Raw genomic sequence first — 14,739 nt, 5'->3', positions numbered from 1 at the left:
TCACATTCTTTCAAGAACTACAGTATATACTACAACTGTAAATTATTTTAATGTTCTGGTTTAATGTAGTTATCAAAAAGTGTATCAAGTGTGCGACACAATCTACTGGTTGGCTGAGATGGTGTTTCTGTTTCCTGAGACATTTGTAAAGACTATACAAGTTATGAGTTATTAAACTGAAATGTGATCATGCTAGGGCTGTGACAAAATTAATCACATCACTGCAATACTGCAGTCACCTGACACTACTATGAGGTGATAAAGTAGCAACCGCAATTCTTTTTCTTTCCTTTTTGTAGGGTCAATCTCATCTAATTCCACAGCTCTGCCTATCAGATCAGAGCTGTCACAGAGCTGATTGGTCGCTAAATCTGGAACGGATTGGTTTCTGATTGGTCAATACAGCTTGCGATTGGTCTGGTTGGGGGCGTGGCAGTTTTGGGAAAGATATTTCTTTTTCACAGAGGTAAGAAAACGATCTGTGCTCTAGAAGAGTGGTTCTTAACCAGGGGTCCTTGAGGGAGTTCCAGTTCCAGAAAAATGGGGAAAAGTGTATTTTGTTCTGTTTAATTCACTAAAGATGTGAGTCCAATGTGAGTGAGAGTCATAAGACTGACTATTCTAATTGTAGGTTTCACCTCCACAGCTAAATTCGGTTCTAAATCATATCTTAAAATCAGCATCTTTTCACATGAAGTTCTCTGAGGCGAATGGTTATCAAATAGAAGTCTGTGACCTAATGTGTATCAATGAGAACCACTGCTACTTAATGCTGGGCTTAAACCAAAAGATTTTCACAGTCCCAGACTAAAAACTGAAAGTCTAAAGTAAATCTAGGAGTTTTACTGGAGTCACATCGCGCTCCCGTCATCTCCATCGTTAACTTTAAGGTAGTAATCTGCACTGTTTCATAAAAGTCTTTTCCTAGTCTTGGGTTTATGAACTGCAAGTCGCAGTGACGCAACACAATCAACAACCAATAGATGAGCGGTTCCAGACCGGCCAGTAAAACCACTTCAACGGGAAAAAGTAACATCACAATAATGTTAGTAAGCAGGGACCCATGCAGTTACAATTTATAAATAAATGTATAATAAATAAGGAATAAATAATCAATGATTAATGTATGATTAACTAAATGAAAGTTGATAGAGCTGATAAATATAATTATTCAATTAAACAAAGTATAATTAAATAACACATAAATGTATATCATGAATTAATTCCTAAATTTTCCTTTCCTTTATTCTTCCTTTTTCAGCTTTGTGAGGGGCATTTTGTGGCGTCTTCTCCTCTTCTTTTTGTTGTTGTTTTTTTTTCAACACAAACCGCTGCACACACTAGAGCAGCTGGAGCAAAAAGCTGCTTCTAGTCCATTTTGTAGGTTTTTACTAAGAGCATGATGGGGAAAAAAATGCTAAAGGAGAGTAGTTGTAGTCTTGTAAATAGTGACCCAGCAAGAGAGTAGGCTGGGACTAAAAATTCTAAACGCATAGGGCATGAGACAGGCCACTGATTGCATGTATTTACAATGGTAACACTAGTGTCACACTGATCACAATTATTCCAACAATTATGTTTGATGTTGAAAATGCTACAAGTTCACTTTAATACCTTTTACATATTCTTACTTTGGATAAATGGCTGTCATCTTGGCAGCTGCAAAACCAGGCTTACAGGATCCTTCACTGAGATTGCCATACTTGTACATCAGCTCCAACGGCCTGTAGGCATGATTAGATAAAGTCCAGCCATGATTAAATAACCACACACAAATCATATACATCCTGTAAAAACTGCATTTAATAGTGCTGACCCATGCACCATAAGCTACCATTGATACAGTGCCTGAAAACAAGCCTGCAAGAACCCAAAAATGATTTTCCATAATAACTCTAAATAGTAAAAGGTTTACTCACAGACTACTATCCAGCTTCCGTAGGAACCCTTGCTTGTCATATACTAGACAAAGAAGAAGGAGGTAAATATGAAGACAATAAATGAAATGCCTATCATAGTTATATGAACGACATTGAAACAATTTAATTACAAAGAAGTTAAAAGGATTCTGTACTGGCACATTTCTTAACTCAGCTGGAGGTTAACCCTGACCACACCTTAAGCATGCTGTAGATGGCATGCAAAAACTATTCCAACATTACATAGTTTGACTTTCGTGAGGAGGACAGGAGCATTTTTGTGTTAAAGGGCAGGTTGTGACAGCACTTTCTCTGCATCAAACAGAGTGAAAGCAAGATCAGTCAAGAACAGAAGCTGCAATAAAACTATGTTCGGGATAATTTATCTCTCACAAAACATGCATCAAAATACTCAACATATTATACAGAAATGCATATGAAATAACGATGATAATGTAAACAGTTCCATGTAAAAATGTCATTGTCATGCCATGTCATGTCTTCATATGACTTAATAAACATAAAATATAATACTTCTTAAATGCCCATCAAATGTATCCCCTTCTGTGATGTCAGGGTGTACACACAGCACTGGACAAACCACTGCTGAAACTGTCTTTTAAGTAAATAAACTGGCTCCCCCATCTGGTAAAAAGTTCAGTCTGTTGCAGGAGCTCTGAGTTGAGGAGTGGAGGAGGAGGAAGAGGAGGCTGTAGCAGGAGCAGTGACTACCCCGCTAGGACCTGAGTAGGGTTGTCAAAAGTATCGATACTCAAAAAAGTATCGATACTAAAATGTTGTATCCGGATACGATACTCATTTTCAAAAGTATCGAGTATCTGAAGCTTGTTATCATAGTTGATGTAGTTTCTTTTTGCACAACTGTTTTTTATTATAAATATTTAACCTGTGGTTCTGTTAATTTTTACATGTTGCATTTTTCTCGTGTATAAAAATACTTCTGTTAAATTTTGGGTTCTTTGTTTTTATCCTTGTGGTATCGAAAAATGGTATAGAGTATTGAATATTTTCCTGAATATCGTTATCGAGTTGAACATTTTAGTATCGTGACAACCCTAGACCTGAGTACATCATTTTGTTCCCCTTCATATACCAACATGTTCTGGTAATGACTTCCTTGAATCCTTGAATCGTAGGAGTGGAGGGGCAGGGGGAGGATGTAGCAGGAGCAGAGGAGGTGGAACCTTTTACTTTTCTTACCCTAACTGCTGAGAGGACGGTCAGATGCTTTTGGTATGTTTCAAAAGAAAACAGGCACAAACTCATCTATTGTGATGATCCCCTCCCCCTCTGTGTGTTGTGCCATTCTGGATTTCTCTTCCTGTGTAGGAGGAGCCACAGGACATGCTACTCCTCCAGTCTGCAGAGGCTGGAGGAGGCTGGAGGAGCACACCTGACTCCACTCTCAATTACTGAGGTTATATACAGGAGCTGAGGCCTCAGTTCTCTCTCTCTCTCTCTCTCTTTCTCCTCCACAGCCTCCACCTTGGTTTGTTTAGTTGGTTTGATTATGTTGGTTTTGTTTAGTTTGGTTGGTTGCTTTGGCTTATACATTTGCATTTCATCACGTCGCATGCATGCACACACCTCACCACTGATTTACTGACTCACATAATTAAGTTTCTTTGTGTTGCTTTTGGTAAATAAAATAAACATTACTTTATTATAACTTCAAAACATGTGTGGTCTCCTTGTTTGTCATGATCTATGAGCTGGTTCATGACAAAATGGGGGCTCGTCCGCTCGTCCATTTAGGACTAATTTAGTGTTTTTGTTTGGACTAGTTTGCAGTGGTGGAATTTGATTGTGGACTTTCTTGGTAAGTAACCTTTGGGAAAGTTTGTTCCACCATTTTGGTTGTTGGATTACATTGTTTGTGGGAGACACACATGTATTGTTTTGGGAGTGAGAGCTTTTGTTTTGTGTCTTAGTTTGGTGCTCGGACACTGTGGCTCAGTGTACAAGCGTTCACATGCAGGTTCTTTGTTAACTGCCATTGTTTGTCCCTGTTAGGATAAGAGCGGGTTCCCTTGGAATTCGTTTGGGGGGTTTATAGTGTGGGGGTGAAAGCGGTTTTCAGCAGTTGTCTCGGGAGCACATCCGGCGTTGCAGGAAGCTGTCATTGCTGGTGGCTGCATCGGGCTACCGGGCTGCAACAAAAATCGGGCTTTAGTGCATAATTACCCGCCGCAATTAGCCTCCTGAAGACTAGGGGGGGAGCTTAGTTTAGATTCTGGTTAGGCAGTTAGTGGGACGAACTTTGGTGGTAGGTTTGGATGTGTATTGTGGACGGTTGGCGCGCTGTGGGTCATGTGTAATTTATTTACCTGTAGCATCATTGGATGTGGAGTGTAGTTTAAGAGATACATTGACTTGTAGTTTGTCTGGAGTGATTTTGTCAGGCTGATTAGTTTGTTTTGGTAGCCATGGAGTTTCTGAGTGCTAGAAGTAATTCGGGTCTAACGTTTGAACAGCAGAGAGAGTTGTTTTTGTTGCGGCTGGATAATGAAAGGATTAGGTTGGAAACACGCAGGCTGGAACTAGAGGTGCGCCGGTTGAGCTTAAGTGCACCTGGTAGCTCAGTAAGTGGAGCTCAAGTGTTTCCTGGTCCACCTTTGTTTGAGGTTGCCACTAGTCTGCGTTTAGTACCTCCGTTTTCTGCATTACCTGTGGAAGGGCTTGACATAATTCTTGGTAATGACCTGGCAGGAGATAGAGTTTGGGCTGAGGCTCCACCCCTTAGTGAGGTCACCCAGGTTCCTGAACCTCTACCTGCTGTCTCACAGGCTGTGAGGACAGAGGCTGATCCTGAGCCTGAGCTGTTTCCAGTTTGTGCAGTAACTCGAGCAATGAGTCAGGTAAGAGACCAACCTGCTCAACGATCGAAGGCTGAGGGTAAAGTTGTTATCCTACCTGAGCCTCTGAAGTCCATCCCTTACATTGATCTTGTTGGAGAACAAGAAACTGATCCTTCAGTGAGTGCTTTGTTTGATCTGGTGTCTCCAGTGGTAGACATGGAAACTGCAGGTCAGGGGTACTTACAAAGTGGTGCGCTGGTGCGTAAATGTTCTGCACAGGGTGATTGTGTGGGAAAACCTGTAGTGCAGATTGTGGTGCCTGGAAAATTTGGAGAGTCTGTCATGAAAGCCTCCCATGATGATGGGGCTGGGCATGGGGCTGTTCATGGAACTTGCCATCGAGTCTTGCAGCATTTCTTTTGGCCCAGATTGGAAGAGGATGTCGTTTTTTTCAGCAAAACTTGTCAGCGGCACAATTTGCTTGACTTTGTGAATGTCTTCAGGCATAGACTGTATATGGTGGGGCAAATGACAAAACAAAGGTTTTGCCATTTGAGGTGGCCGTTTCTGCTGTCTTGTGATTTGGGTTGATGCCTTTTTATAGAGGGCAAGGAAAATATATGGCTGATGCCCTCTCTCGTGCCTTCTAGTGGCTTGCTAAGTCTGCATAGTTAATATTGCCTTATATGCGTTTTCCCTTCATTCCATCATGTTCTCTTCTGCTCTCTCTTAAAGTGCTCCTAGGTCTCAAGGTTGCGGAGGGGGTAGGAAGAGTTTTTGCCAAACTGGTAAGATAAACAAACTTAAAATTGAAGGAGGCCTAATTGTGTTTTCAGTCAGACTTGAGTGCCCAGAAAAGATGTATCTTGGGGGATGGGATTATTTAAGTGTTTAATGTATGTTGCGGAGTACCTGTTTGGTCTCCTTTCTTATGCGGGGGTGTGTGATGATCCCCTCCCCCTCTGTGTGTTGTGCCATTCTGGATTTCTCTTCCTGTGTAGGAGGAGCCACAGGACATGCTACTCCTCCAGTCTGCAGAGGCTGGAGGAGGCTGGAGGAGCACACCTGACTCCACTCTCAATTACTGAGGTTATATACAGGAGCTGAGGCCTCAGTTCTCTCTCTCTCTCTTTCTCCTCCACAGCCTCCACCTTGGTTTGTTTAGTTGGTTTGATTATGTTGGTTTTGTTTAGTTTGGTTGGTTGCTTTGGCTTATACATTTGCATTTCATCACGTCGCATGCATGCACACACCTCACCACTGATTTACTGACTCACATAATTAAGTTTCTTTGTGTTGCTTTTGGTAAATAAAATAAACATTACTTTATTATAACTTCAAAACATGTGTGGTCTCCTTGTTTGTCATGATCTATGAGCTGGTTCATGACACTATGTAGGGCTCATTTCTTTTTGGAGCCATTTTCTCCGTTGCCTTCATGTGGAATTTGATAGCTAAATAGCTAAGCCTCCATATGTCTCAGTGTTCAGCCTGACCCTATCTTTTTCAATTATGTTGTCTGTGATGTTAAACGATCATTCGACAAGAGGGCCACTTAACAATGACAGAACCTACTTGCCTAAAATAGGGAATCTCATCCCTCCCACACCTCTTCACGGCAAAGGTCCTACTTCACCAGTGAACGCCGATTTCTGTAGTATTGTCCTCAAAGCATTTGGCCTGTGCTCCTAAATCTAATCCAATCTGGTAGGCACACATCTCGTCACCCAGTTGATCCAGCTCTTCACATTTCACTGCAATTGGCAAGTTCTTGGCGAACTTGCTGAATGTGCTTTGGACTGAATCATGGACATTATTGCTGGTGTCAGCACAGATAAATAAGTGATTTCCCAGCCTTATTAAATTGGAAGGTTGGAAGTACACCTGAAAATCACAATAAAACTTAGAAAGTTTTGAGTATTTTTAACCCTTCCTTAATGATAACATACATAGTAATGTAACATACAATTTTTACAATATTGAAAACATTATCAAAAATGGTGGAAGAAGTATCCAGATCCTTTTCTTTGGTAGAAGTACCAACGCAGCAATTTAAAAAAACATTACAAGTAAAAGTCCTGCATGAAAAAACCTACTGAAATAAAACCACATAAGTAGCAGCAATAGCAGCAATACAAAAATGCAGGTAAAGTATTCAAAGAAAGGTACTGGTTCCCTCTGATTTATATACAGTACTGTGCAAAAGTTTTAGGCGGGTATGAAAATTGGTGTAAAATAAGAATGCTTTTAAAATTAGAGGGGAAAAATACTATTTGGTGACGCTGTTTACAACTCAGAAATGTGTCCCGGATAACACACTACTTTTTGTAAGACATCAGAAGCCATGAAGTTTGAGATCTTTAACAATGTGTCATATTTAAAAAGCTTGTTATATTATCCAAGATATAATTCTTCATCTTCAAACTTAAGTTGTCAGATAAATGTATTGTTACAAAAAGTATAATATTTCACTCTGAGATATAGTGGAGTGGAAGTTTAAAGAAGCATACATGGAAATACTCAAGTATAGTACAAGTACCTCAAAATGGTACTTCAGTACAGTACTTACAGTAAGTTATGTACTTAGTCACTTTCGACTCCGTATCAATTCAGTTAAACATGAGTCTATTGTTATTGTCTGCTGTTACTGCTCCTAAAGCTGACAAGCTCTTTAACATAACAATTACCAGGGATATAAAAGTTTTATTAATGGCCACTTAGAGGAAAAATATCGGACAATAAAACAAATGTAAGAGGTAAAAAGATATCTCTGTACATTTCCTTCCACTTAAAATGTGATGACATTTTGCAAATTTGGCCTACTAGTACTAAGATAATAGATGATATAAAAAGGGAATGATCAGTCTTTGTAGATATAGTTCAGAACTATAGTTTAAAACACATATAGAGGAGACAGAGGATGGAGTCAGTTGGACTGGATGACAGAAGGCTTATCTGCAACTCAAGTCTTGTTCACGTGTGCTCATGCTTCCATCGCACATGTTACTGCATTTTCATTTTATTTTTACTCAAAAAAGCCAGACACATACATGTGGAAAATGATAGTGCTATTGACACACTAAATGTTCATCTTTATTTCTATATTATCATTGAAATTTTCCACGTGTTTTTGGGGATGCCCTGGTATTATACCTTATTGGCAGGAGTTAAAAAAAGAGTATGGAAAAAATTCTGAAAGTGCAACTCCCACTTACATTTGAAATTTTATATTTGGGAAAAGAGAACCAGGAGATTAGAAGGTCAGGAGAAAAATACATATTTCGAATAATGTTGGTGGCGGCTAAAAAGGCCATTACCAGAAAATGGCTAAAAACAGATGCACCAAAAATAGAGGATTGGGTAGAGGTAATGCTTGATATATATAGAATGGAGAAGCTGACTTTCTCAACTAGAATAAAAACAAATACTTTTATAATCTACTGGAAAAACTGGGTTGATTTTGTGTCTCCATTGAGAGTAGACTTTGTGCAGTAAGGGCGCTGTGTATTACAAAAGTTCTGTGGTTTAAATATTAAACCATGCCCATTCCTGGTTAAATACGAATTATTAAACCAGGTCCATTGGTCACGATATGCCAACATATCAGAGGAAAACTCACATGAACTGTAGCCCCGTAAGCTGATTCTCGCTGACGAGTAGTAGAGGAATCCCAGGACAAGCATAGAGCACAGGCCCAGGAGGAAGTTGCGACTGGGTTTCATTCTCATGTCAGGCTACGAAACATGGCACATCCCACACGCCTGTTTGAAGAGGAAATATAAGGGTTAGTCCTGTACTAATACAGGGCTTATTATTAAATACAATCCCACACATTCACTGAATATTACAAAGTATCAAATTAATCAACTGTTTTCCTGTTGAAGATACTATATTTGGAGTCATCCACCCTCTGAGTTTGGGTAGAGACTTTGTCCTAGTAACTAAGAACTGACTTTGATTCTGAGTGAGTCTCAATATTTAGAAAAAAGCGCTGCAAAGACCACAACACAACAGAATGAGAAAAGACCACATGTGCATCACTTTTAAGTGTCCTCTGGAAACACTTCTGTTGTGTTGTGGTCTTTTTGCATTGCTTTTTCTTATTGTGTTGTGTTGTGGTCTTTGCAGCGCTTTTTCTAAATGCTGCGTTTGTGTTGTCAAATTGATGAAGATGTTTTCTCAGTTTGCTTGTGTTTTGTGTATTTGCATTTGTTTTCTTAAGTTGCAGTGCTGTGAGCTCTCAGGGCCACCGTATTGATAGGATTCATTGGTGCTATCCATTGTTCAGAACAACAGAATATCCACAGTACCATGAGGAAGCTCTGCATTACCATAATTGAGTTAAGTATTATGTAAATCTACATACTTTCTGTGGTGATTATGATTTGGAATGTGATTGTTTGCTTAAACTTGTTATACAGCTAGACACCCAAACATAAGTTGGTGCACAAAAATTCACCAGAATGCAAGAAATTAAGTGTTGATGCTCAAAATGCCTTGTGGTAGAACCTATTTTATACAGTCTATGGGTAGAACCCTTGCTGACATTTCTGAGCTGGCTTCAGAGGTCAGGCCAGGTTAAAATATCACTCATAAGTCTTAACCAGGAAATAACACTAAGTTATTTGTTATTAATAATACTTAATTTATACTTGGAGGCAAGTTTGAATCTACATGTTTTTTGCAACTGATTTGCATAATAATATAGATTTTATCTAATCTAATATTTTAGTCTATTTTAGTCTTTTCCTAGTCTTGGGTTTGTGATCATATCAAACGTGTTTGATATTATCGCAGATCGCAGTGACGTAACACAATCAACAACCAATAGATGAGCGGGTGAGAGGTCCCTGGTTCCAGACCGGCCAGTAAAACCACTTCCACAGGAAAAAGTAACTAGTCCTAAAGTCCTAAATAAAAATATAGTGATGTTATATATTTACAGCCTTATGCAGGATTTTTGGGGGCGCTGTTTCTTAGTAAAGAGAACAGTAAGGAGACCTATGCAGTTACAATTCATAAATAAATGTATACATAAATAAGGAATAAATAATCAATGATTAATGTATGATTAACTAAATGAAAGTTGATAGAGCTGATAAATATAATTATTCAATTAAACAAATTATAATTAAATAACACATAAATGTATATCATGAATTCATTCCTAAATTTTCCTTTCCTTTATTCTTCCTTTTTCAGCTTTGTGAGGGGCATTTTGTTGCGTCTTCTCTTCTTTTTGTTGTTGTTTTTTTTCATTGCATAATAATATAGATTTTATCTAATCTAATATTTTAATATTGATAAAAATAGACAGACTGACAAAAGGTCAAAGGTGGTGTGTCAGAAGGGGAGTGAGCTTCACCACTAACGTTAGGTCAGTTCGTTTAATTGACACAGGACTACATTGAGTATTGTTAAGTCACAGGTTTCTGTATCCAGGGAAACCGTGAATGCAACGGTAATATATAGTGAAACACGAGGACGATCAGTTACAGCGAAATGAATCACAGTGAAGTTATTTCAGCAAGAAGCTAAAATGGCTCATCAACTAACGTTATGTTTACCGTTAGGTGTCGGCACAGCAGTCTTAGGACTACAGCAATAACCACCGCTAAGACAAACTGTGTGTCACACCAGGAATGTCAGGAAAATTGTATAAATGTAATATAACAAGTAGTCAGTGAGCATGACTTGCTGGCTAGCATAGCCGTTAATAAATCATTAATAAACCGTTACCGTTGATTTTCAGGTTTACTTCAGATCCGTCGGTTCCTTCTGCAGCCTCGTCGGCCACCAAGCTCACGTTGCGTACGCATTGGTCAACATTAGCCCTATGTGGAAACATTACAAGTCACAACTAGCAGTGCATTTTATCAACACTCTTCATGGGCACACTGGGTGTCCCCTCCTCTTGGTACAGGCTGCTGCTCCGAGCCTCCTGCTCTGTACGGAGACAAAGTCACGCCAAACTTCAATTTAAAAGACAGCTATTTATGGCGCTCAGCCCGTCAGGGAATGTACTGTTGTGGAATTACTACCTGTCTTGAGTGAGAAAATGAATCAAAGAGCACGTCGATTTTCCTTTTCGTTTTCTTTATTATCGGACATCACAATACACTGCCTGGTGCAGCGGGGAGAACACTTGTCAAATCTTAAGGGCTGCTGAAGAAAGGGTCCCGTCAGGGCCGGTTCTAGCCCATTGGCTGCCCTAGGCGATATTGAGATTTTGCGCAAAATACGAATAAATAAATAAGAAAACACAGATCTTCATCAAATTAAGAATGGCAAAGACTGAAAATAAATAAAATGTAGACATACAAATGCAATAAAAATAAACGTAAAAATGAAATTTAAATGTACATTTATATTTGATACATGAACTACATACAGGCAATATAATGGTCTCAACATTTTAATTTTTAGAAACTTTGGAACTTTACCAACAACAACTGAATTGAAAATAAGAATAAATAAATGAGAAAACACAGATCTGTTGATTGTAAAGACTGAAAATAAATAAAATGTACAAATGCGCCAATTTGGCGCCCTAGGCAGCCGCCTTGGTGGCCTGTAGGAATAACCGGCCCTGGGTCCCGTCTCCAATAAAGCCCTGTGTCCTGTCCGTTTCTCTCTCTTAAACATTCTGTAAACCAGAATTGTGACTGCCCACAGCTCGATGTATCGTGCACGTTTTTCGTACACGTGCACGTTGCTAGGTTACAACTCATACTGTTTATATTATGCTCCCAAAACGCCTCTAATGTCTGACAAATCTCACAGTTTGTCTATGTATACTGAACCAAAGTCCCAACGCTGCCTCCTGAACTTCACTAGATGGTGCCAAGAGTCCACAAATGAATACCAAAGGTAGTGCTGACAGTATAGTCTGAGTAAGATCGTCACTTTAAAAGTATTTATTTGTTACAATGTGTTTCATATTGGGCTAATGAGGTGGTAAATATGACAGTAGCCTGGGAGGAGAGAGGGTCAGAGAGAGAGAGAGATGTAAGGGAACTCTCAGGCATCATAGCAGAGCTACACAGTGGTGGGAAGTAACTAAGTACATTTACTCAAGTACTGTACTTAAGTACAATTTTGAGTTACTTGTACTTTACTTGAGTATTTCCATTTTATGTAACTTTATAGCCTACTTCTACTCCACTACATTTAGAGGAAAATATTGTACTTTTTACTCCACTACATTTAGCTGAGAGCTTTAGTTACTTTTCAGATTCAACATGAAAAAAATATGATTACAAATTTATAAAACATAACAGTGTGTTCAGTAGTTAAAATTAGTCCTATCTGGACAACATTAAAATGCTACTTATATAAATGCATCAATACAAATAATCTTATAATATATTTAGAACATATAAAACAATCTGAGTGTGTCCTCTCTGCATAACGAGTACTTTTACTTTTGATACTTTAAGTACATTTTGGTGCTGATATTTTTGTACTTTTACTTCAGCATGTTTTGAATGCAGGACTTTTACTTGTAGTGGAGTAAATTCACAGTGTTTTATTAGTACTTTTACTTAAGTAAGGGATCCTAATACTTCTTCCACCACTGGAGCTACTGCACAGAGCACAGACTGCAGAGGCACCTACATGTATAGAAGAGCCACAGCCCCTCGTGCCCCACAACCCTACGATCACTCAGCCCCCACCCCCCAGTGAGAATGCAGCAGAGGAAAGACCCCCAGCCCCCTGCCCCCCCTCCACACCAGGCACCTCACAACGCCAGCCCACCACCCTGAAAAAAGACACAGAAGTCGCTATCCTTATTGACTCAAACGGGAAGTTCATCCAAGAACAAAAGCTCTTCCCTAATATGAAAGTGTCAAAGATCTGGTGCCCCACAACTGAGGCTGCACTCAAAATCCTCGCCCACCCTGAATTTGGCACACCAGGCCATATACTGATCCACACTGGCACCAGCAACCTGCGTGAGGAACAGGAACAGGTTGGTAATCTGGTCACCAATGTAGCAGAGGAAGCAGCTGCAGCCTTTCCAAGCTCACGAATCACCATCTCTACCCTGCTACCCCGCAGAGACTTTCACCCAAAGACCATCCACAGGGTGAATGCTGACATCACCAGAGGGTGCGCCTCGCTCCCTAATGTGCATGTTGCACATCACCCAACCATCACTCCTGAGCACCTGTTTGACCACTCCCACTTAAGAAAGCAGGCAGTGGGCATATTCACCAAAACACTGAAGGATGTGGCACTGGGCCGTCAAAACCTTCATCTCATACCAACCAGAGGACCAGCCAGAGGATCAACCAGGGACCTGCATTACCCACCAGACCCCGTCAGGAGCCAAAGATCTCCCAGACACCCACCCAGACCCAGCGTACCCCACAGACCCCCACCTCCACCACAATACCACCACCTCCAGCAACAACGTCAGACAGGCCCTGACTCAGGCTACTACCCCACACCAAACCAGAGCGTCTACCAGAACCAAGAGCCTGGTCCTCGGTCCCTGTCCAACCCCGTCCCACAGCTACAGCAGACACAGTCACACCAAGCCCCACGCAGCTACGCAGAGGCCGTCCTTCAGTATATTAATATATCTTATAATTGTATGTTCCACATGAATGCATGTGGAACATACAGGGCCTAAAGTCTTCAGCCTTTGGGCTGAAGACTTTGGCGCCAGAATTTAAAACAAACCTTACAGATATAGATATGATCATCCTACAGGAAACATGGTGTAAAGCTGACACTATGACCCACTGTCCCAGCAATTATAGAGAAATCTTTATACCATCTCAGAAACACAGCAACACTAAAAGAGATAGGGAATCTGGAGGATTGATTATTTGGTATAAATCTGATCTACATATTCAAATTGAGCCACTAAAAATGGGCAAATATTACATATGGTTAAAACTAAAGAAAGAACTTTTATTAACAGATCGGGAATTATTTATTTGTGCAATATATATCCCTCCCTCCGAATCACCCTACTTCTCAGAAGACACCTTCCTCACCCTAGAAACAGAGATAGGCCATTTCCAGGCCCAGGCAAATGTGCTCATCTGTGGGGATACAAATACAGGAACACTGACTGACCTCACAGATCCACAAGGGGACAAATACATCACACATGGAGAAATGTCTAACACTTTCACTCTGCCCCACAGGAACAATAGTGACCAGGTCATCAACAAGAGCGGCAGAGAGCTGCTGCAGCTCTGCCAGAGCCTCAGTCTGTACCTTGTCAACGGTAGGGTACGGGGGGACAGCCTGGGTAGATTCACCTGCTGCTCACCTCTCGGCCATAGTAGACTATATGATCACAGACCTTGAACCTTCCTCTCTCAGCTCATTCACAGTTAAACTGCTCACCCCCCTGTCTGATCACAGCCAAATGACCCTGTTTATTATAAGATCAGACATTAAAATGGTACACACACAACCCAATAAGCTGTACAAAATCACAAACTCATACAGATGGGACCAAAACAGCACAGAACAATACCAGAGAGCAATTGACAGCCCAAAAATCCAAACACTTTTAGGTAACTGGATTGTACTTACTCTTGCGATAAGGAAAACATCAATCTAGCAGTGAACAATATTAACAATATATTCAGGCAAACAGCAAAAGAAGCACAACTAAAACTGAACAAACCAACAACCACAACAAAAACAAACTGGTTTGATACAGATTGTAAAACGATTAGAAAAAATCTTAGAACGCTATCAAACCAAAAACACAGAGACCCCCACAATGCTGATCTGCGTCTTATTTACTGTGAGACCCTGAAACTCTACAAACGTACACTCAGACTCAAAAAACAACAATATAACAAACAGCAACTAACAATAATTGAAGAGGCAATCAACACAAACAACTTTTGGCAACATTGGAAAAATCTAAACAAACCTCAACACCAAGAATTGGCCATACAAAACAGTGATATATGGACCACTCATTTTAAAACCCTGTATCACACTGTTCAAACTAATGCAAACACAGA

At 40.1% G+C, this 14,739-nt stretch overlaps 1 protein-coding gene across 3 annotated transcripts in view; it reads right to left on the bottom strand.

Moving 5' to 3' along the window:
- st3gal3a (ST3 beta-galactoside alpha-2,3-sialyltransferase 3a) overlaps positions 1–10,859 on the bottom strand; it is a 30,614-nt gene extending 19,755 nt beyond the window's left edge. Inside the window, exons 1-4 of one of the 3 annotated variants that reach the window (XM_059340964.1) lie at positions 10,478–10,859; positions 8,358–8,499; positions 1,920–1,962; positions 1,632–1,724 (exon numbers count right to left, since the gene is read on the bottom strand). In XM_059340964.1, coding sequence (XP_059196947.1) covers positions 1,632–1,724; positions 1,920–1,962; positions 8,358–8,466 — 245 coding nt within the window. In that variant the 5' untranslated portion in view covers positions 8,467–8,499; positions 10,478–10,859. The remainder of the gene's footprint in view (positions 1–1,631; positions 1,725–1,919; positions 1,963–8,357; positions 8,500–10,477) is intronic. The other 2 variants (XM_059340963.1, XM_059340962.1) reach the window with 2 other exon arrangements.
- Positions 10,860–14,739: the final 3,880 nt, after the last annotated feature.

The sequence above is a fragment of the Centropristis striata genome, chromosome 9 (assembly GCF_030273125.1).
Source record: "Centropristis striata isolate RG_2023a ecotype Rhode Island chromosome 9, C.striata_1.0, whole genome shotgun sequence".
In the NCBI taxonomy this organism is placed as follows: Eukaryota; Metazoa; Chordata; class Actinopteri; order Perciformes; family Serranidae; genus Centropristis; species Centropristis striata.
The sequence above is the reverse complement of the archived record's forward strand: the minus strand, read 5'-3'. Positions and strand labels throughout refer to the sequence as shown.